Genomic DNA, 21,228 nt, shown 5'->3' on the forward strand with positions numbered 1-21,228 from the left:
TTGGTTTCAGGAGAAAGAAGGTCTTAGAACACCCCTTGGGCATGAAAAGGGACTGCTGTAATTTCACAGGAAAGACTAGCGGGTTTAGGGAAGCCATCATCAGCTCCCCACCTCGAGCAGCTGAAATTGGCTGAGACCCATCCAGAAACCAAGGGGGAAGTCAGACTCCTGGCCCTTAGGTATCTGACTATACCTCCTCAAACCACTGAGGAAGGAGTCTTACTTCTAGATCATTGTGGGTCCTCCCCTCTCCCAAGGTGAGCCATGAGAAGAGGCAGAGAAATGCTTTTACCTCTGAGTCTCTGGACCTCTAGCCCGCGGACCCCCTCCCTCTTTGCTACCTCCCTTTGCACGCTGAGGTTAAACCCCAGTTTCTTTGTCCTTCTGTCCCCAGCATCGTTGGCAGCCCTAGGCTGGGTAAACCCGAAGTGCCACACCTACCCTCAAGCACCTCTGGAGAATCCACACACAAACATTTAGGCAGTATATTGCAAACAGACACTTGGCCACACTGAAGGTCACCACCAGATTTTCCACCCTGACCTCACCATGTCCAGCTCAGAATCCACAAAGAAGAGACAAATGGCTGCCGCCTGCCTGCACACTCAGGTCCATGCCAACGCCCACACAGGCAGAGCCCACCCAAGTCCACTCTTCCCACCACAGCCTCTGCTTCACTGTCCCGCATCATCGCCCTCTGCAAGTGACTTGCATATTGTTTCCTGTCTCAACTGTCCATCCTTTTTTTTTAATAGTTAAAAATACATTGTTTTTTTTTGTATGGGTGTTTTTTGTGTGTGTGTCGGTACCTCATGTGTGCAGAGGTCAGAAGAGGTGCTGGATTCCTTGGAACAGTTACAAATGATGGTGCGCTGCGTGTCAGGTGCTGGGAACTGACGCCAAGACCCTCAAAAAGAGCAGTCAATGCTCTTAACCCTGAGTTATCTCTCCAACCCCCCAATTGTCTGTGTTGGAACCAATGGCCTAGAGAGAAGGTGTCTATGGCATCCATCCCCAGTGCTCGCAACATCCAACAGTGCAGGCAGCAGCAGGTGCCTCACAAGTCTTTGGGGGACCATCTGATACCAGATATCCTGGTGGAATTATACTTGGGTTAACCTGTCCCTTCTCATCTTGATCTTGGCAGGGTATCTTCCTGTCTGTCACCATTTTGTGGCAGTCTGGAGCATGCTCACTCACGTTCATAGCCACGGCACCTGGCACGGCTCTTACAGATTATAGAAACTTGTGTGTAGTTTCCAGATGACGAAAGGAAAAGAAGTGAAACCAGCAGACTGCTGTGTGCAAAGCTGGGGGACCCTGAGGCGCTGAGAGTCGCCACTGAACATCTGTCATGGGAGTCGCGGTGTCCGGGCAACCCTGCAGAGAACCCAGAGTAAAAGTGCTAGGCTGGCTCCAGGCCATGTTTGGGGCCCCAAGGCTGCTCTCTCCATATCTGCAGAGGGGGAGCCTCCCGGGCTCTGCCATGTCGAAAGAGTCAGAATTTTGTTCCCCATGCTGGCTGAATGTGTCCCCACCAAAATTCACCTGTTGGCAATTTATTCTCCAAATTTATCTATAGATGGTTGTTGGCATTGGTGTTTCTGAGAGGTAACTGGAAGGAGATGAGCTCACAAAGGAAGGGCTCCCAGGACGCCTTAGTGGCTTTATAGGAAGAGGAAGATTGCAGAGGTCTGAGCTGGCACACCTGCTGCCTGCATCAAGTTACAAAGACATTATGATGCAGGAAGAAGGCCCTGGAGGGAAGCCAGCATCCTGCTCTTGGGCATCCCCGCCTTCAGAAACATCAGTCATATACAGCGTAAACCAGCCTCAGCGACCAAGGAAGCATGCAGCAACAATGCTTTCCAGTCTCAGGCATTTGGTTACAACAACAGAAAGCAGACTGACACTCCCCAGTTGCTAGGTACCTCATATTAAACAGCGGAGAGCTGAAATCTATGGACGCAGCACCCTTCCCCCTGTGGGATCTGGAGATTTCCACTAGGCAGGCTTTGCCGGGGCAGGTAACCAATCCCAAGCAGAGGTCACTAGTACAGCTCTTAACAACATCTCCCCCCCACACTAGGTTCTGATGTTCCCTCTTTTGACCCTTGCTGACCCTCAGGGACACTGATCTCATCTTGTGCTCTATCTTCAACTTTCTCACACAACTGTAGCAGTTGTTAGGGGCACAGACACCCAAAGGCCTCATAGTCCTCACGTCTGGGATAGATTTGCTTGACCACCAAGCAAGACCATGAGCTACATGTACCCGTGATTTCTCTCAGGGCTGGCGATGTGGCTCAGTGGTAGCTCACTTGTCTAGACATGTAAGGCTCTGAGTTCCCAAAGATAAAAATAAAAAAACAAACCCACAACCTTTGTTTAAGACTACAAAACTCTGTATCCACTATGAGATTTAGTATGAAGGTGTATTTAGTATGAATTTAGTATGCTGTTATAAACACTTTGACCAAAAGCGTCTTAGGGAGGAAGGGGTTTATTTTAGCTTAGTTTACAGTTTACTGTAAGGGAAGTCAGGGCAGAACCTAAGGCAAAGGCCATGGAGGCTTCTCTGGCTTCCATTTACCACCTAGGTCTGCCTTCCCAGGGGTTGTACCACCCACAGTGGGCTGGTTCCTCCCACATCAGTCATCTGTCAGCCTGTAGGCAAACTGATGGAGGGACGGTCCTAGTTAAGGTTCCCTCTTCCCAAATGACTTTAGTCTGTTGGTAAAGTCCAACTAACCCAGGAGATTTCCAAAACAAGCAAACAACAACAATCCTAAAGACAGACCTACAATATGACCCAGCCATACCGTTCCAAGTCAACACAACACAGACATTTTGTACGTCCATGTTTCCAGAAATTATCGTAGGTGTCCATGCCCAGATAGACAAATACCACGTCATCACTCATGTGTGCATCTAGATTTTAATTTCTCTATGTGTGTGTGTCTAGGGGGCACAGGTCTTCAAACTAGAGCAGGGAAATGAGGTCTTCTTGGAAGGCTGGAGGGTAAGAGAATACCTGAGACTTGGGGGAGGAGGGTAGACAGGTGAACGAAAAGAACCCGGGGAGGAAGTGGGGGAGAAGAGAGAAGGGAAGAGAACAGACAAGACAGTGTCTTAAAGTCTTACGGTGAAATCCTACTTTATGTGCTAATCTAAAGATGTAGTAAAAAATAAAATTTAAAAGATCCACAAGTTGAAAAATTAATTCATTACATTTCTCACTACAAACAGGAAGTCTGGGGCTCTGAAATTAAGGCCAGTCGGTCATGAATAAACCCATTCCTACTGGTAGGTGCATGGATGCTTCTGAGTCTGCTTTGTATGGGGGCCACATCTCCAGAAGCCCAGACACCTTCCACTCTTGTTCCAGTGTCCCCGGAACCTTCACCTCTTACCAACGGGAGCTGAGGGGTCTGACTTGCTTTGCTGTTTGGTGATCCTGTTAAGTGTCCCTTGCTTGCTGATCTGGGCACTGTCTGGAGAGGCCAGAGTCTCTGCCTAGGTATATTCCAACAGCAATAGCGTTCCAGGGCAATCGCAGAGCCTCTACGCAGGTGGGATGCTGCCAAGGGCAGCATCGCAGCATCGTTTGGACCTGTTCACTGAGCTCCTGGTCCATCACTAGGGGTTACTGAGTCTTAGGCTTTCTCTTGGCTGATCCTAAACCTGGGCTGTGACTCCTGCCTCAGCACACAACATATCAAAGTTTGGAGGTCTGGTGGGGTCAAACAAACCAACGTAAGTGACCAGGCTGGGATAGCCCACTTTTCTTGACTGCTTCAGAAGTCATCTGGCAGAAGCTGCACAAAACCAAAACCAAACCAAAACAAAAACCCTGAAGTAAAGAGGGACTCAGCCAGAGAGGCAAAGAAGCCCTTGGGTAATAAAAGGGGTGGCCCAAGAAAGAAGGGTGCCTTGTCCAGCTCTTGGTGAAATAGGAAAGCACCCCTCTCTTCAGAGGGAGAAGGTCTTCACAGCTCAGAGTAGCCAGCCTCTTCCCATTTAGTCTCAGAGGTACTGTAGAACTCCAGCCTCTGCTCATGTTAAGGTAGGACGGTGCCCCGGCCAACGCAGTCATGAACACTGGAGGACCCCGGGTCAGCAGACAGGGCTTCCAGCCTCATGGTCTGAACAACAAAACCAACCTCCAAAGCCATCACAGCTGCAGGACAGACGTGAGACTTCCAAATGGAAATAAAAAAAAAGAGTAGTTCCCATTTGCCAGTTAGTGCTATTTCAAGAAGGTGCCTCACTGGCAGAGCAAGGCACAGCCCTGGGCTCCCTCCCCTGCTCTAGGTGAGGAATCCCTGAGTCATTTGCTCATGTCTGGAGAAGCGCATGCCAGGTGTTCTCTTCCTCCTCAAGTGCCAAAACGTACCACAGAACCTGACAGAAAATGGCAGTGCAAGTAGTTCTTCCCAGGGATCACTGACAGAGCTATGGGGGTCGGGGAGTATGCCTGGATCCAGGCTTGCCTCTGAGGCAGCAGCTGCCCCTGGGTCTGGACCCCAAGTTTTTCTTTGGTGCTGATTGAATGAAGATGAGGGCCTGACCGCTCCTAGGTATGGTGGAAGAGAAGGTTTGTGTTGTAGCAATGCGGGAGAGAACAGCCAGAGGCATCTGGAAGGGTCCAGACCGACTGAAGATGGCCAGCAGAATAGACCAGGCCATGGGAGGAAATAGAGAGGGGAGAGCAAGAGAGGAAGAAAGAGAGATGGAGACAAAAGAAGACCAAGAGAACTGAGAGAGGGACGGGCTGGGGTGGGGAGAACCAAGGGAATGAGGGCCAAGGGAAGAACCAAGAGGTTCAGGATAGAGAGCAGTGAGAAGGGCTGGGAGGAGTCAGGACTCTGTAATAGACACCCGTGAAGCTGAAAGAGCTTGGTGGCCGGCGTCAGCTTTGATATGCTAATAGGCACCTCAGTTAGCCATTTGTCCTGTGTTGCTTTGGGACCTAACACTGATGACGTATTTGCAAACACCTCAGACCTTTCGAAAGGTTCTAGCTAGACGGAGGCCAGTGGGTGGACAAACTGGGAAGGGAGTAGGGCCCCTGAGGCAAGAACAAGGTGTTTTCTTAGACAGTTTCTTACCCTGTGTAGCTCTCCTAGGAAGGGGCAAGAAGTTGGGACCCCCGGGGGAAGCAGTGGTAAGCAGCTCAGATGGGAGCGGCTAAAACCACTCCCCCAAATTCTTGACTTGAGAACCTGGGACAAACCGAGGAAGTACTCTGGAAGACGAAAGCAACTCTGAGATGCCTAGTGTTCTTGAATGCCCTTCAAACCATACTGGCCCCAGACAGGCAAGGCAGGGAGTGGTGAAATCCTGGTGCGGTTGAGAGGTGTGGCAACAGTGGCACATGGCCCCGCCCCCTTTTGCCCTCTCTCGGGCCAGCCTACACCCCACCGCCCCTCATCTCCCGATGAACTCTGCCTCCCTTGAGATCCTAGTTCTGAACCAATTTTGATTAATTCCTGCTCAGGAGCTGGTCTGTGAAGAGCTCTCTCTCTCTCTCTCTCTCTCTCTCTCTCTCTCTCTCTCTCTCTGTCTCTCTCTCTCTCTCTATCTCTCTCTCTCTCTCTCTTACACACACACACACACACACACACACACACACACACACACCACGCCATCTGGAAGGGGAGACGCAGAAATTTTAGCCTTAAAATGCCGTCCTCCTAGCCTTGGAGAATCGTCTGTCCCCTGTTTTAGAACACATCTACCTTTCTGATGAGGTGTGAAGGAACACAGCGCAGCAGGAACACAAACAAAAGGAGTCACACACTTGCCATTTCCCCTCTCTCCACACTCCATCTCCCCTTTAATGGGCCCTGCTTCCGGCAGGCACTCTCAGGGTCAGTCCCAAGGTCCCAGCCGCCCTGTGTCCTATCTGCTTTCTGGAAGCAGCTTGGGGACAGACAGGGTGGGCCAACTGGCATACAGCATTAGCCGCTAAGGGAGTGGGCAAAGTGCCCAGACCTGCAAGGGCCCCACCTATCAGCCCCGAGTGGGGTGGCGGGTGGCAGGGGCTGGGTCCTTCCGTTGCCTGTGTCTGAAGTATTCTTCCTATTCAGCTGTCCCCAGGACACTGTAGGACCAAGGCGGTGGGCTAGCCTTCGAGGGGGCCCTTGAAGCAGGAAGCTTCAGGACCATGAGACACATTTTTTTTGTTTTAACTTTCCAACTTCTGCTGAATACTTTGAGATTTTTTTTTTAAATTTCTGTTACAAAAGTAACTGGCATTTCTAAATTTCCTAAAGTTTTCTAAAGTATTTCTGCAGCTGGCCGGCCCTCTCTAGAATGAGATGAGGGTCAAGAGGCAGTCGCTGCTGGCTTCACACCGCGTGCCCGCGCACAGGGGAGTTATCAGTCCAGGGCTACCAGCTCCGGAGCCCCATGCCGAAAATACCGCGGCTCTAGTCCATCCTGCTGCGTCCGAAGGGGGCCCTGAGTACCCCAAGGCACCGTACCCACCACGAGGGCCTCCCGCCCACGAGCTGGTCCTCAAGCAGGCTCGGCCTCCTGGCCGGTGGGGCCACAGCAGTGTCTTCCGCACCCGGCAGGGGGCGCCAGTAGTCTCAGGAGGCTGCGGAGCCCGGCCTCTGACGTCACCGCCCGCGGTCGCTATGGCGACGGCCTCACCAGCGCGCGCGTCAGAGCCTCCAGTCTCTTGGCAACCGCCCGATCTCCGCTCCCCCTCTACCGGCACTGGGCCGCGCGTCGCTCTGGCGTCAAAGCGACGTCAATGGGCTGTGCCGGCTGCGGGGGGCGGGGCGGGGCGGGGACTACGCGGGGCGGGGCGGGGCGGGGCGTTGCCGCGTGCGGCCGGCGGCGGCGGGGCGCTGACATGCGGCGCGGCCCGGGCGGCGGCAGCAGCGTTGGCGGCGGCGGCGCGAAAGGCAGGCGCCGGAGCAGAGCAAGCAGTCAAGCGGGCGGCGTCCCGGGTCGGGCGCACGGAGGGCGGCGGAGGTGAGCGGTAGCGCGGGTTCGGGTCCCCGTGGCTCGCAGGTGCGCGCGTAGGGTCTCGGGCTGGACTCCAGCCCCGTGGGCTCCCCATTGTTGCGGGTCGGCGCCCGGAGGCGGGTCCGCGAGCACCGGGTTTAGAAGCCTGTCCTGGGGAGCCGAGCGCGGGCGCGGGTGGACGGACGCGCGGCACAAGCCCGGGACCCGAGGGATCCGGGGGCTGGCGTGGGGGTCGACCGCGGGTGGACTGCTGGCGCGCGCGCCCGTCCAGGACCGGGGGTCTGGGGGCGCGTGCGTGGGGGTTCGTGCGGAGGGAACCTAGCTTCGAGGGGGAGCGCGCGACTGGGAGCCCGGGATCCGAGGGCTCGGACTCGGGGGATTTGGTGTAGAGGGGTCCGTTCGTGGGGACTTTAGCCGGGGGACACGGGGTCAAGAAATGAGAGAGTCGGGTGCGAGCTAGGATCCAGGATCGGGGAACGCACTAGTGGGGCCGCGGACTCGAGGGCTGCGGGCTTGAGGAACACGGGGTCGAGGACGCACGCGTGGTGGCCTGGCATACACAGTTTAGGTGGCCGCGTCGTTGAGACGCGGGCTGAGGAGGGGGTCGCTTCGGGGTCGGACCAGCGTCAGTCGGAGCTAAACGTACTTCTCACTGACCCGCAGGTGCGGCCCGAAGCCATGGTGATCATGTCGGAGTTCAGCGCGGTCCCCTCAGGCACCGGCCAGGGCCAGCAGAAGCCCCTCCGGGTGGGCTTTTACGACGTGGAACGGACCCTGGGCAAAGGCAATTTTGCGGTGGTTAAGCTGGCGCGGCACCGAGTCACCAAAACGCAGGTGCGCGCGCGTGTTGGGGGAGACTAAACCAGGGGGTGGATCCAGCCAGGGGGTGGACCCCTGTGCTGATTCAATCCTGCAGAGTTGATTGTCACAATTGTAAACGATGACAGTGTTTAGTCTGGTGAAGGAAAAAAAAAAGCTTTGTATTATGTTCCTGCATAATTTGTACAATTACTAGGGAACAGCAAAGATAATGACCAACAACCCCCAACCCCTGCAAAAAAAAAAAAAAAGAAAAGAAAAAGAAAATCAACCAGTAATGAATGGCTCCTGTAAAAGCTAGATGGCAAATACAAGGGCTTTTTAAATAATGTTAGTGACTACTTTTCTTTTCTCCCAACTTCTTGTGACCTTTTGAAGACATCAAATGTTTGATAAACTCATGTTGCAAAAAAAGTGCGAATGAGGTTAGCTGAAGGTTTTTTTCTAAACAAAAACACCCCCTTTTCTTTTTAAAACTCTGTAGGTTGCAATAAAAATAATTGACAAGACACGGTTAGATTCTAGCAATCTGGAGAAGATCTACCGGGAGGTCCAGCTCATGAAGCTCCTCAACCACCCGCATATCATCAAGCTCTACCAGGTGAGCCGGTCGAGCCTCGCTGCTCCGTGGTCATGTCCACTGCTTCTCCCGTGCCACACCCTGAGCCTGTGGTCCCCAAAGGTGGCCCAGGGTTTCTGATGCCTGCTGTATGGGAACCAGGGAGTACAAAGTAAATAGCTTGACCTTCAGTTAGGCTGTTCGGCTTTATTGGCGGCTATTCTCTTGATTTGCCTTGTTGGAGTTTTATCTAGTATTGTGACTTGTTCCAGTTTTGGACGTGTCGAGGTCTGTTGATGAAGCCCTGTCACTGTGAGAATAGCCACATGTACCGTCAGGCTTAGGGCAGAAGGACAAACTTGAGTGAAACTTGAAACTTCCGCCTTTGCAGATGATTACTAAATGTTAAAAAAGCAGCTGTTCCCTCCGCTTTTCTGTACCGTCTCTTGGTGACGGCGGCAGCAAGCCCTCGCCTCCCGTTGTTACCCACAGTGCGGAGCCAAGGCGGGGAGACACTTCAGCCCTGGGAGCTTGCCAGATAATGCCGGCTGGGACTGTGCCTCACCTATTTGTCTCTTGGTTATTTCCTGATAATCTTCCTCACATCTTCCCTGGTGAACAAACGGCCACTTCTGCTGCCATGAGAAATGGGTCTAGGTGTAGAGGAGCCAGGCCTTGTGAGTGTTGCATATGGTGTGCAAGTCCGGTCAGTGACTCCCAGAATCCTCGTGAGCCTGAGGTGACTACAGGGGACATGAGTGTGCAGTCAGAAAAGCTGTGTGTACTGTGCAGTAGAGGACAGAGCTGTAATTTAAATTACCCCTGGCCGTCCTTCTCAGCATAGCGGCAGACAAGTCATTGGAGCTTGTGTTTGGCCTGTGGTGACAGCTCCCTCGGTGTCTCTACGCACAGAGCGCACAGAGCCCGGGGCTGTGCGCTCAGGGGTCACGCTTTATTTCTATCTCCATCTTTAAGTTGTCCTAGAAGATAAAGTTTCCTCTGCAGCCAGTGTTGGGAGAGGGGGCTGGGAAGAGGGCCTCCCTGACCTTCTGAGCAGAATGCTCTCGTGCTTCTGCCTGGAGAGGCCAACCTGTGCTGCTCCTAGCACCCTCCTCTCCTCCCTGCCTTCGACTTGCCGACCAGGCCAGAGCTGTAGCACTGAGGAAATGTTGTCCAGGCGATGGATGCCAGAGTGGATATTTTAGATCCTGTCTCAGTGACTCAGCTTTCAGGGTTGGGTGGGCTGGGGAAGCCAGTGGGTCCTCTGATCTTGATCCTGATGTCTAGCGTTCATTCAGCTGGCCCAGGCCTCTCCTTCTCTCCCTTGGGTGGGGGTGGGGAGAGTTTGATTGGTTTTGTTTGTTGAGATAGGGTCTTATGTAGTCCTCGCTGGCCCAGTGCTCTCTGTCTCGATTGCCTTAGTCTCCTGAGTGCTGGGATTACTGATGTCTGTCCCTGCACTTGGTTTATTTAGGGCTTTAAAAGTTTAAAAGATGTTTGTTTTCCGTCCCCTTTTCTTCCATTAAGAAAAGGGACAGGTAGGGGTCCTTTACCACACTGTGTGGAGGGAGGTGACAGTTAATTTTTTAGCTGAATTGCTGTGGTTTTTAATAATACTTTTCTTAGTAAATCTATGGACAAAAAGCTTCTTTAAAGTAGCCTTTAAAGGAATAACAGTATGTCTTGAACCCAAAGAAATCTTTCCTCCTATCAAAGTACATTCTCTTCCCCTCCCTGAATTTTTTTTTTATTTGTTATTTATTTGTATTGAGACAGTTTCTCTCTGTAGATGGACTGGCCTGGAACTTGCTATGTAGTCCAGGCTGGCCTTGAGCTTTGGGCAGTTCTGGCTCTGCCTCCGAAGTGCTGAGAGTCCAGGTATAATCCACCATACCTGACTCCTCTGAAATATTTAAACTATACCATTTGCATGGGTGGTTTTTATTCGTTTCAGAGCCAAAAATTTGAGTTTTACCTTGTTGCTTAGTTATGATTTGAATTTTTTTCAGTAGCATAAAGTCGTCAGTCAGTGAATGAACTCTGAAGGTGTATGTTGACATTGACTGTTACTGTTGACACATGCCGAGCAATGCGCTGTACAAAGAGCAATCCCCTGTAGCTTATCTGGCAGGGCCATGTTCTTAAGCTTAATGTCTTGTCAATAAAGCAAGTGGGGGTGGATATTTGTATTGGTCACTCAGTTTGCTTTTTTTTTTTGGCTTGAATGCTCAGTTGTCCATAGGGCTTCTGAAAGGGTACCTGTGGGCTTCTGCCATCCGTGTCCACCCCAGCTCCCAGAAGGCATGCAAGGCAAATGCTTGTCCTATACAGCCTTGTCCGTGGCTCTCTCCCTTTAAAGAGCAGAGGTGCCAGGACAGACAGAAGCAGGAGATGGCAGGCCAGAGGGGCTTATCCCAAGGCTTGTAAAGCTGTGTCTTTTGGTTGTGTCTCCTTCCCGTTCCTCTCTCTTTCCTTAAATGATGGAGGTAGTTTCTTGGAAAAGTCAAAGGTTGCTTGGGATTCAGGTGCGTCCATCATGGCTTCCGTGCGATCCTTTTTCCCTGCTTAAGTTTTCCTTTTTTTGTTGTTGTTTCAGGTTATGGAGACGAAGGACATGCTTTACATTGTCACAGAGTTTGCAAAGAATGGAGAAATGTTCGGTGAGCTGCATTCATTTTAGCGTTGGGTGAAGGCTCCCTTCCCTCGTAAGCCTGTATCTCCGCGGGTTCTCAGTGCTGCTCAGTGCTTTCATGCCCTGCCCCAGGTAGCGGCAGACTGGGCATCTTGGGGTGTAACTTGGTTTTGTTGTTCCTCAGATTACCTGACTTCGAATGGGCACCTGAGTGAGAACGAGGCTAGGAAGAAGTTCTGGCAGATTCTGTCAGCAGTGGAATACTGCCATAACCATCACATAGTCCACCGGGACCTCAAGACGGAGAACCTGCTGCTGGACGGCAACATGGACATCAAGCTAGCAGGCAAGACTGCGTGGCGAGGGAGGCCCTGTGGGGACTCTGGTTCCAGGGCACCCTGCGGCCACCACACTTGCTGGTCCCAGACTGATGTAGTGCCTGTTCTACTGCTTCACAGATTTTGGATTTGGGAATTTCTACAAGCCAGGAGAGCCCCTGTCCACATGGTGTGGGAGCCCCCCGTATGCAGCTCCCGAAGTCTTTGAGGGAAAGGAGTATGAAGGCCCTCAGCTGGACATCTGGGTAGGAGCCTTTTTGGACCCTGCTGCCTGCTACCACATCCCTGGAGCTGGCAAGCGGGACACCAACACAGCTGTCTGGTTGTTCACAGAGCCTCGGCGTGGTGTTGTATGTCCTCGTCTGTGGCTCCCTCCCTTTCGATGGACCCAACCTGCCGACGCTGAGACAGCGGGTGCTGGAGGGCCGGTTCCGCATCCCCTTCTTTATGTCTCAAGGTGGGTGGGCATAGAGTTGGCCTCCCAACTGCCCTGGGAATCTTGGGTAAGCTGGGTGGTGGCATTGGGGAAGAGGTGGTGGGCGGGTCTTGGCAGTACCCGCTCAGTGGTCTAGCAAGTCTGCTGTCAAGTCAGGACTCAGGTCCAGGTGATCAGGCTGCAAGAGAAACTCAACCCACAGGTGCTTTCCCGGTGCCCTACTTACAGCCTGTGCAGGAAGCTCCCCATGCACCCTGCCTCCTGCAAGCCTCATCTCTGCAGGCCCCCCACTGCTGTCAGGCCTCAGGATGCCAGCCTCTCTCTCACACACAGGACTTTGTGTTTTATAAAGATTTCTAACCTCATGTGTGCCACAACAGGAGGGAGAGTCTAAATGGTTTTCTACAGGGGACATTTAAAAATGTCTTCCCTGGGTCTGGCTCCCAGTTTGGTAGCTCTCTTCTGTAGCGGGGAGTGGGAGCAGGGGGTGGGGAGGGGGACTGCAATAACTGGTGGATTTCTGCGGGCGTGATGAACTTGTCTGTGGAAGTGGGAATGAGCCCCCGGGCTCAGCCTCCTGTCCTCAATATGAGTCCTTTACCTCCACAGACTGTGAGACACTGATCCGACGCATGCTGGTCGTGGATCCTGCCAAGCGCATCACCATTGCCCAGATCCGCCAGCACCGGTGGATGCAGGCTGACCCCACCCTCCTGCAGCAGGATGACCCCACTTACTCCATGCAGGGCTACACCTCCAACCTGGGCGACTACAATGAGCAGGTGCTGGGCATCATGCAGGCCCTTGGCATTGACCGGCAGAGGACAGTGGAGGTGAGTACATAGCCCTGCCCACGTCTCCCACCCTGGAATGGCGGCGGGATAAGCTTTCTCAGGCAAAACAGGCCCTTGCCTGTCAAGTTAAATGGGGTGCAGACTAATTTAAGGGCCAGCTTGTCCCCTTCTCTAGGGATAGGCCTGGGAATGATCTCACAGGGAAGCTACTGGCCAGTGCAGCCAGGGCCTCGCGCTGACCCCAGTGTCCTTGCTCCCCAGTCTCTGCAGAACAGCAGTTACAACCACTTCGCTGCCATTTACTACCTCCTGCTTGAGCGCCTCAAGGAGCACCGAAGCACCCAGACCTCCTCCCGGCCCAGCCCTGCACCTACCAGACAGCTCCGGCTCCGAAGCTCAGACCTCAGCAGTCTGGAGGTGAGGATGAACGCCTTCTCAAAGCCCTGCCCCCGTCCCTTTGCTTTGAGCTGTTGGAGCTCTGAATGCCTTGCTTGACAATACACTAACTTTGGGAAGTCCCCTGGACCTCATTGCAACCCTAGTTGCAGATTGTAGGCAAAGGAGGGGCTTTGGGGATTTGGGGGTGGCTATAACTGCTCCCCTCTGAGCCAGGTTCTGCCCTGCAGGCTCTTATTCCTAGCACCTCCTCCTGGCCACCTGCATGTGCAGTGGCCTCGTAGGTGACGGCCCAGAATCCTGAGCCCCGAGCCCAATCAGCTAGCATCTGACTTCTGTCAGTTGCGTCTATAAAACCAGCTCGCCACCACTGAGAGTTGACCCTGGAATCACATTCTTAAAACCCCTCCCTCCTCTCAGGTACCTCAAGAAATTCTCCCGTGTGATCCTTTCCGGCCCTCTCTGCTGTGCCCGCAGCCCCAGGCCTTGACTCAGTCTGTCCTGCAGGCCGAGATGGACTGTGATCTCCACAGCTCCCTTCAGGTGCGTGAGTGTGCTGGTCTGCTCTTTCCCGGTGGCTGTGCTCCCCCACCCCCACCGGTACCCATTCTTAGAGCCCTAGAAGTTACCTACTTCTGTCCCTCCCTTGCAGCCCTTGTTCTTCCCTGTGGATACCAACTGCAGCGGAGGGTTCCGGCATCGTTCCGTCTCCCCCAGCAGCCTACTGGACACAGCTATCTGTGAGGAGGCCAGGCCTGGTCCCGGCCTGGAGGAGGAACAGGAGCTCCAGGAACCCCTGCCTGGCAGCACAGGCCGGAGGCATACACTGGCTGAAGTCTCCACCCATTTCTCCCCGCTCAACCCTCCTTGTAAGTGCCCCCCAAAACCTAGCATCCGGGGTGAGGGTCAAAACCATGCTGAACTCACTTGAAGCGGGTCCTTTTCCCTGGCACCCTCCTCCAGTTAGGTTTCAATGACTCATGGTTCGTACTTGGGCATGCCTGCACTTACCTCAGTAGTGGGACACCCCTTGGCTGTCCCAGGCACTAGAAGGCAGGTGTTTGGCCTTGGGCTTCTTCCTGTCCTGGAGTCTGAGTGTCAGTGTTAGTCTGCCATCTGCCCGTGCACCTATGGGCCCACAGCCAGGGCCTTTGGGCTCTGGTGGCCTAGATGAAAGTCAGGATGGAGAATACCATACTATAGCCTCCCTCACTAACAGGCCCTGTACCCTGTCCCTCAGGCTGTGACTTTAGGGTGTGCGGTCTCCTTTTCAACCATCTGATCTTCCCACAGGCATAATCGTGTCCTCCTCTGCCGCAACCTGTCCCTCAGAAGGAACCAGCTCTGATAGCTGCCTCCCCTTCTCTGCAAGTGAAGGTCCTGTGGGGCTCGGCGGTGGCTTGGCCACCCCAGGGCTGCTGGGCACCAGCTCTCCAGTCAGATTGGCCTCACCTTTCCTGGGCTCGCATTCAGCTACCCCTGTGCTACAGGCTCAGGCAGGTCTGGGCACAGCTGTCCTACTTCCTGTCAGCTTCCAGGAGGGACGGAGGGCGTCAGATACCTCACTTACTCAAGGTAAGGTCCCCTTCTGTGTCCATCCTCATGCCTCTGCTACTGTCTGGCAGGCCATCTCTGTCCTTGATGAAAGCTGTGTTCCACCCCCAGCCTCAGCAGGGCCATTAATGCTCCTCAGACACATTGAACGTACCGCCCTAACTCTGGGCAGCTTAGGTTACAGGGTGGACTCAGACCTGACCCTCAGAGCAAGGGGCAACCATTCTGGGCAACAACTCCTGCCTGACAGACTAGGGTCAAGGAGGGACCCTGACAAAGGCAGTCCCATACCTGCTTGGGTTTCTCCATGCCTCTCAGGGTCAGGGGTACCTGTGAAATCCCCTATGTCTGTGATAGTCCAGGGAACCCCCAGGGCCCAATGCATCACACGTCCCCTTCTCCGTAGCATATCCAGACACACCTGTCCCATTGGGGAGGGACCTACAGCTCCACCCCGGAAAACAGACTGGTCATGGGGGACAAGTGGATTTGGGCTCAGGAGCTGGCAGCTGCCACACCCCATAGGGAGCTGCTGCCCAGTTAGGCTTTCCTTCCCTCCTCCTCAGGGCCTTCCTTGGGGCATGAAAACTCCAGCAGGCTGAAGACCATTGGCCATAATCTCGAGGCAGACCTGCTAACCCCTGCTCTTGTTTCTACAGGGCTGAAGGCCTTTCGGCAGCAGCTGAGGAAAAACGCGAGGACCAAGGGGTTCCTGGGGCTGAACAAGATCAAAGGGTTGGCACGCCAGGTGTGCCAGTCCTCTGTCCGAGCTCCCCGGGGAGGCATGAGTACCTTCCACACCCCAGCCCCAAGCTCAGGCCTGCAAGGCTGCACGGCCAGCAGTCGGGAAGGCAGGAGCCTGCTTGAAGAGGTGCTGCACCAGCAGAGGTAGGCTGCCATCCCACTGTTGTGCTCTTCCTTCTTAGGGACCCGTGAAACAAGCACCCCCACTTTCCTGTGTGCCAAGATGTCCCCATCATGTGGTTCTTTAATGAGGTCTCTGCAGCCTGGCACCTTGTTGTCAAGGATAGAGCCAGGAGGGGCAGCAGGCAGGTTTAGTAATAACCCTTTGTGGGTGGAGGGCAATGGTGACCAAGACTGCCCTGTTGAGCTGGCATCTCTGAGTTGCCACAACAGCTAAGACTTAGGGCAGGATGGCTCAGGCATGTGTCATGGCGCACACAGAGCTCTGTGAAACCTTGTCTGCCAAGAGCAGCCCTGAGGTGGGTGGGACCCACCTGGGCAGTGTAGAAACCAGAGTGCTTCTGGGCAGAGCCAACAGAGTGACCTCTTTCCTCCCCGTCTGTCTGTTCCTCAGGCTGCTCCAGTTACAGCACCACTCGGTCACCTCATCTGGCTGCCAGCCGGGCCCCCAGCCATCCCCTGTCCCGTGCATGCTCACTCCCTGTGACGGCCTCCTCATGTCCGGGATCCCGCTGCTGCCGGCACCCCTCCTCCAGGCTGGCATGTCCCCGGTGGCCTCGGCTGCGCAACTCCTGGATACCCACTTGCACATCAGTGCTGGCCCAGTGGCTCTGCCCACGGGGCCCCTGCCACAGTGCCTCACCAGGCTGGCCCCGAGCTGTGACCCTGCTGGGCTGCCACAGGGGGACTGTGAGATGGAGGACCTGACCTCTGGCCAGCGGGGGACATTTGTCTTGGTACAGTGAGGGTGGCACTGCCACAGCCCCCCATGGCCCATTGACTCTTCCAAGCAATAATTTCAGAGTATGTGAAGGTGGTTTCGGACTCAAAGCCAAGAACTTTCTAGAAGTGAAACAAGCAATATGTTTGGTGTATGGGCTTTTTAGGATTTTGTTGTTTTTTTTTTTTGTTTTGTTTTGTTTTTTTCCTTGCACTGAGTGACCTCAATGAGTAGGGACTGAAACTTTCTGAAGAAATAATAATTGAGGGTGTGTCATATGGGCGGGTGGATGGGAGGGGAAGTGGGTTGAGGGTAGAGGCCCGTGCGGCTGGGGTGAAGGAGAAGAGAGGGGCCACGCTGCTCAGGGACCTACACTCCTGTTCCCAGCTCATCATAGTAACGTGATGAGTGTGGGCGTCCCTGTAGGGAGCAGCGCCCAGTGTGGCACATGTCTGTGTGTTGGTTGGCGTTGTTCTGGGTTTGGGTTCACAGCTCTCCACTTCTGAAATGCTCCTGCTTTAACAAAAACTGTGAACTTGCTGCTTTCCGTGTGGGTTTGCAAACAGCCAGGACCGGGCTAGGGGAAGACCCGGCGCATTGTCGGGATTTCCCTGTCAGCCAGAGGACGACCTTGTCGTGTTTTTGCTTGAGTGTTGTAGCCGCTCAAGTCAGTTTGCTAGGCCTAGTAGAGGAAACCACAAAGGACTGGAAGGGGTGAGGACCCGCGGGTGGGCGCTCTGTCCCACGGTCACTTGGCCCAGAACCCCTCACACCGCTAGGAAGCCAACAAGTTCCTTCCTGCCGTGTATCTCGACTCCGCTGCTAATTACCAGGTTTTTACGCATTTCGTTATCAGGGTCCAACAAGAACACCTGACGGGGAAATCGTGCAATACCAAGGGGCTGTGACCAGAGGGGCCCAGGCAGCCAGCGGGCATCTTGGTTATGACCGCCTGCCCTTGGTCTGGGACCTTTCCTGTTAAAACCCTGGCACCCAGGCCTGGGCTCTGTCTGGCTTGCTTTCCAGGAAGATGAGAAGTATAGGTCAGTGTTTGTAAAGTTTCTTTTTTAAGCAAATACTGTATATGTATATAAATAGGAGACAGACACTACTTATTTTTTCTATTTTGTATACACTTTTGTGTTCCTGGCTTAAACCTCCCTTGGTCACATTAAGAAGTGTCCCCATCTGCACCACGTTTGTGTTGAAGGGGCTGCAGGCTGCCCACCTCCAGCACAGGGCAGAGGTGTCAGGGAAGGGGCGACCCCACCTGACCAGTGCTGGTCTACCTCGGCAGGAAGACTCAGGCACAGCTCTGCCGTCCAGAAGCCTCTGGAAGGAGCCAGGGATGTCACCCCTTCCTCCTCACTCTTCACCAGGCATCTGTCCCTCTGCCTCCCAGGTGACTTCCACTATGGCAATCTCACCACCGCAGTATTAACCTGAGGTCTTGAGGGAGAGGGAAGGAGGCACTTTTTAAAAGCCAAAGATTGACCGAGTTACCTGAGGCCAGGAAGAGGCTGCATGCAACCTGATGTCACAGCGTGGTCTTCCCTGTTGGCCCTGTGGCCCATCTTGTACCACTTACTCTCAAAGACAGGTGAAAGAAAGGCCATCCTTCTGGGTCAGAACTGGTGCCCTCCATAGAACAAGCCAAAAAGTGTCCCTCCTGCCGACTCACCAGATGTGTGGATCGGGGAAGCACCCAGCAACCTGGGCAGCCAGCCCTGGTCTCCCACAGTTCCGTTCTGGATACCACAGATCAAAGGCCTGGGCACTGCTGTGTGTCAGAAGCGACAAGCACTTTACTTTCTGACAGTTTTCGTGTCTTCGAGTCGCTGCCGACCCCTCTCCGGGGGGGACAGTCACGTCATGGTTTTAAGTTCTTGTTTTTTGATGTGTGTGGTGTGTTTTGTAGATCCTCACAGTCCTGGACTGTAACGGAATTGCCTATTTAAAGACACTACGTGATCTCAGATGTATATAATGGGTTTTTGTTGTTGTTGTTGTTTTCTTTTTTTTTTTTACTCTGATGGAATTGTTTCATTTCTCATGTTAATGTGAGAAACGTATGCCAAATGATTAGTTGATGTATGTTTTTTTAATTTAATATTTAAATAAAATATTTGGGGGAAACCTTGACTTTCCCTTGCTTCACCTCTGGGAGTGCATTCCTTTGAGACACAGAGTGGTCTAATGCCTGCTGTCTACAGTGGGCCGAGCTGTGCTGAGGCCTGCCATGGTGTCCTCCAAGCCCAAAGTCTGCAGTAGGCTTTTCCTTCCCATACCCCTCTTTGGCCCCCTTTCTTCCTCCAAATGTTCTCTGAATCCCTTTGAAAATTCTAGAAGTTTTCAGTCTTCCAAGTATTGAAGAATTTCACAAGGAAACTAGTCGAAGTCTCCACTACCTTCCAGCATAGGACAGTCTCACACAGCAGCTCCTTTGGGTAAAGGAAATTCTTCAACCTCTTTACACGTAGATGACTGGCCGTGGAATGGAGCCCAAGTGCCCGGCAGTGGGGAGGTACCATGGCACAAACTCCATAGAAGATAACAAAACTGTTCTCTCCCTCTTTGGGCCTGTACCCCAAAACTGGTCTCAGATGCCTACACACCAGGGTCACAGGAGCACAGTCAGAGATCAAAGTTTAGATGCAAGCCTGGTGTCCACTTACGGATAAATAGATGGGCAAAATGTGGTCCCTTTCCATAGCGGAGTGTTTAGCCTTCTAGAAGCCTATCCTTAGTGAATCCCAAGGATGTGCCCAGTGAGATCAATCAGCCGCAGCAGGCAGAGGCAATATGACTGCATTTCTATGAAGGCCTTAGAGTAGTCAAACAGTTCGCATAGCGGGTTAGGAGAGAGAGAGAGTCTGCCTTTAACAGGGACAGAGATCCAGCTTGGTACAGTGAGATCCTTCTAGACGTGACGACTGCACAGACAGGTGCTTCGATACCACTGAACTGTGCGCTCAGAAGCAGGCTAGCACATTTCCTGTTGGGTCTGTTGTGCCATAATAAAAGTATTCAAGAGAAAAGACTCTGGAGGGACAGTAGCAGCCAGAAAGAGCAGGAAGGGGCCATAGCTGAGCACAGCGGGCTCAAAACAAAGATGTGCCGCTGCAGGTTATGAGAACCCAGAATCTATCAGGGCCCTCAACTGTGAAGAGCTCTGTTCCCAGGGCACAGCCCAGCCCCTCGGACTGCTAGACAGGATGGAAGGCTGCGAGGTGTCTCCTTGGATTCCGATGAGCCTTGATGGCTCATGCTGTGTGTTTCAAATGGTTACCACATCTAGACTTGTTAAGCTAGTCATCTGTGAAGAAAGCCAACCCAGACTACACCTCCAAGAAACCTGGGTAGACGAGGTCCCAGCATGGGACTTGGGTTGGGAGGAATGGCAGGGCCACCTTGGCTCTGTGTGTTCTTGGTGGCATCATCGTTGAGGCTCAGGACAGTAGGCTTGATTCAGATGTTCAGATTGACTCCATGGCATATGCAGTGGCCATGTGCTGGGGGAACCTGCTTATTAAGTGAAAAACAGAGACCAACTCCAGACAGCTCTTCTCTCTGGATCTCCCTATGTATTTTCTTTCACATGTATTCTTGCAAAGTAGTAAACGGACATATATGTCATTCCTGACATACATATCTCAGCTCCGAATGGGGAATGAGGATGTGTATATTACGTGCCCCAGAGAGACTGGGTACAATACCATGCATGTAGCTCCTTAAGAAGCGATGTCTGCTACACTTTCCTTAGTTACTTGTTCTAGAACTTGTGGCGTGCCAGGAGGAGGATGGAGAAGATAAAACATCATTTAGATCTCTCAGGTTGGTAATCAGAGCCTTGGGAAACTTTGTGGGACCCTAGAATTCTGTCCTGGGCTAGTTGATCTTAGAACCTTTTCCAATCTCTCTGAGGAGCAGCCTTTGTTGCTGTGGGTGTGTTAGGTCCCTTGCCTGTGGAGAGGTCCCTTCCCAGCCCTACCCAGGTCTCGCTGCCAACATTTCTGCTCTGCAAATGGCCCCACCTTCCCAGGGAGTTTCACAAGATGTTTACACCAGGGACGTGTTCGTTCCTGTCCTGCCACTCGAGAGGCGAAGTGGTGCTTCCACACACCCCTCACCACGCAGCTGCACTTCTGAGGGGTGGGGCGCATTGGGGTTCTTCAGTGCTCTTCCTCCTGATCCTTCTGGCTAGGGTCCAGGCATACCCTGGAGCAGTGGCCGCCGCAGAGCACGCGGCTGCTTCTGTCCTTGCTAAAAGACGATAGAGCCGTGCCCAGCACACTGAGTCTCGACGGCTGAGAACGTGGTCTTTGCTGTCACATATCTGCCTTTGTGTCCTAGCGCCACAGCTTTCCAGTCCTGTGACACGGGACAGATGACCTGGATGGGTTGTGTTATTAGTGGTTCACTTGGCCACAGTGTCACCTCTTAGGGCTGCGTGGGTTCTGACTGGCTTATGACACACAGCCAGCACAGTGCCTGCCTGGATGCTGTGGGCACTAAACAAACAGTGATATCCCTAAGTGTCATCCTCAGCAAGGACAGGACAGAACATCTCCCACCCCAAGAAGGAGAGTTGTCAACTGGCCACACAGCTCCAGGCCCACCTGCCTGTCCTAACACTCACATAGAAGGTGTTGACTCCTATAGAAAGCAGGAGGCTTCCCTCAGCAGCCCCTAGGTGGTCTTTGGCCATATACAACTAGGCGTTTTTATTGCTTGACTACAGGCTGGCCTCCTCTGCAAAACCACAGGGAGGAAGGACTTCCCTTGGCCATCTTGAGTGGGACCTGCTTCTTCCTCTGTATCCCAGCATACACTAGGATGTGGGGCTGATCCAGGCGGGGCCTTCAGAACAGGAACTGAATCTGACTGATGAGGAACTGACTCCTGGGGGCAGAAGAGAAGAAAAAAACATTTACTAGTTTTGCTTCTGGAATGAAGTGGGAGTGTCAGAGGACACACTGGTGAGGGGTTTGGCAAGCGCCTCCTCGAGGAAATACGACCTTGGTCTTACTGTGTGGGCCCTGAAGAGCTTCTAATGGGTTTAAGGCCTGAGAAT

General features: G+C 53.3%; 1 protein-coding gene across 1 annotated transcript; it reads left to right on the top strand.

The window, feature by feature from the left end:
- The first annotated feature begins 6,836 nt into the window (after positions 1-6,836).
- Positions 6,837-18,311, top strand: Sik1 (salt inducible kinase 1). The gene is made up of 14 exons (XM_085679828.2): positions 6,837-6,987; positions 7,645-7,815; positions 8,285-8,401; positions 10,956-11,019; positions 11,176-11,337; positions 11,450-11,574; positions 11,663-11,786; positions 12,375-12,598; positions 12,821-12,976; positions 13,376-13,498; positions 13,608-13,824; positions 14,249-14,530; positions 15,169-15,397; positions 15,828-18,311. The coding sequence occupies exons 2-14, from the start codon at positions 7,660-7,662 to the stop codon at positions 16,177-16,179; spliced, it is 2,331 nt and encodes a 776-aa protein (XP_085535954.1). The 5' UTR covers positions 6,837-6,987; positions 7,645-7,659; the 3' UTR covers positions 16,180-18,311.
- The last annotated feature ends 2,917 nt before the right edge of the window (positions 18,312-21,228 follow it).

Source organism: Myodes glareolus, chromosome 18 (assembly GCF_982192425.1).
Source record: "Myodes glareolus chromosome 18, mMyoGla1.1, whole genome shotgun sequence".
NCBI classification, from domain to species: domain Eukaryota; kingdom Metazoa; phylum Chordata; class Mammalia; order Rodentia; family Cricetidae; genus Myodes; species Myodes glareolus.

What these genes read in the sequence shown, in the direction of transcription:
- Sik1 (XM_085679828.2), top strand. Translation starts at nt 7,660, where the DNA reads ATGGTGATCATGTCGGAGTTCAGCGCGGTCCCCTCAGGCACCGGCCAG. An exon ending in AAAGAATGGAGAAATGTTCG is followed by an intron (nt 11,020 to 11,175) that starts GTGAGCTGCATT and finishes GTTGTTCCTCAG; the next exon opens with ATTACCTGACTTCGAATGGG. An exon ending in CTCCCCGCTCAACCCTCCTT is followed by an intron (nt 13,825 to 14,248) that starts GTAAGTGCCCCC and finishes ATCTTCCCACAG; the next exon opens with GCATAATCGTGTCCTCCTCT.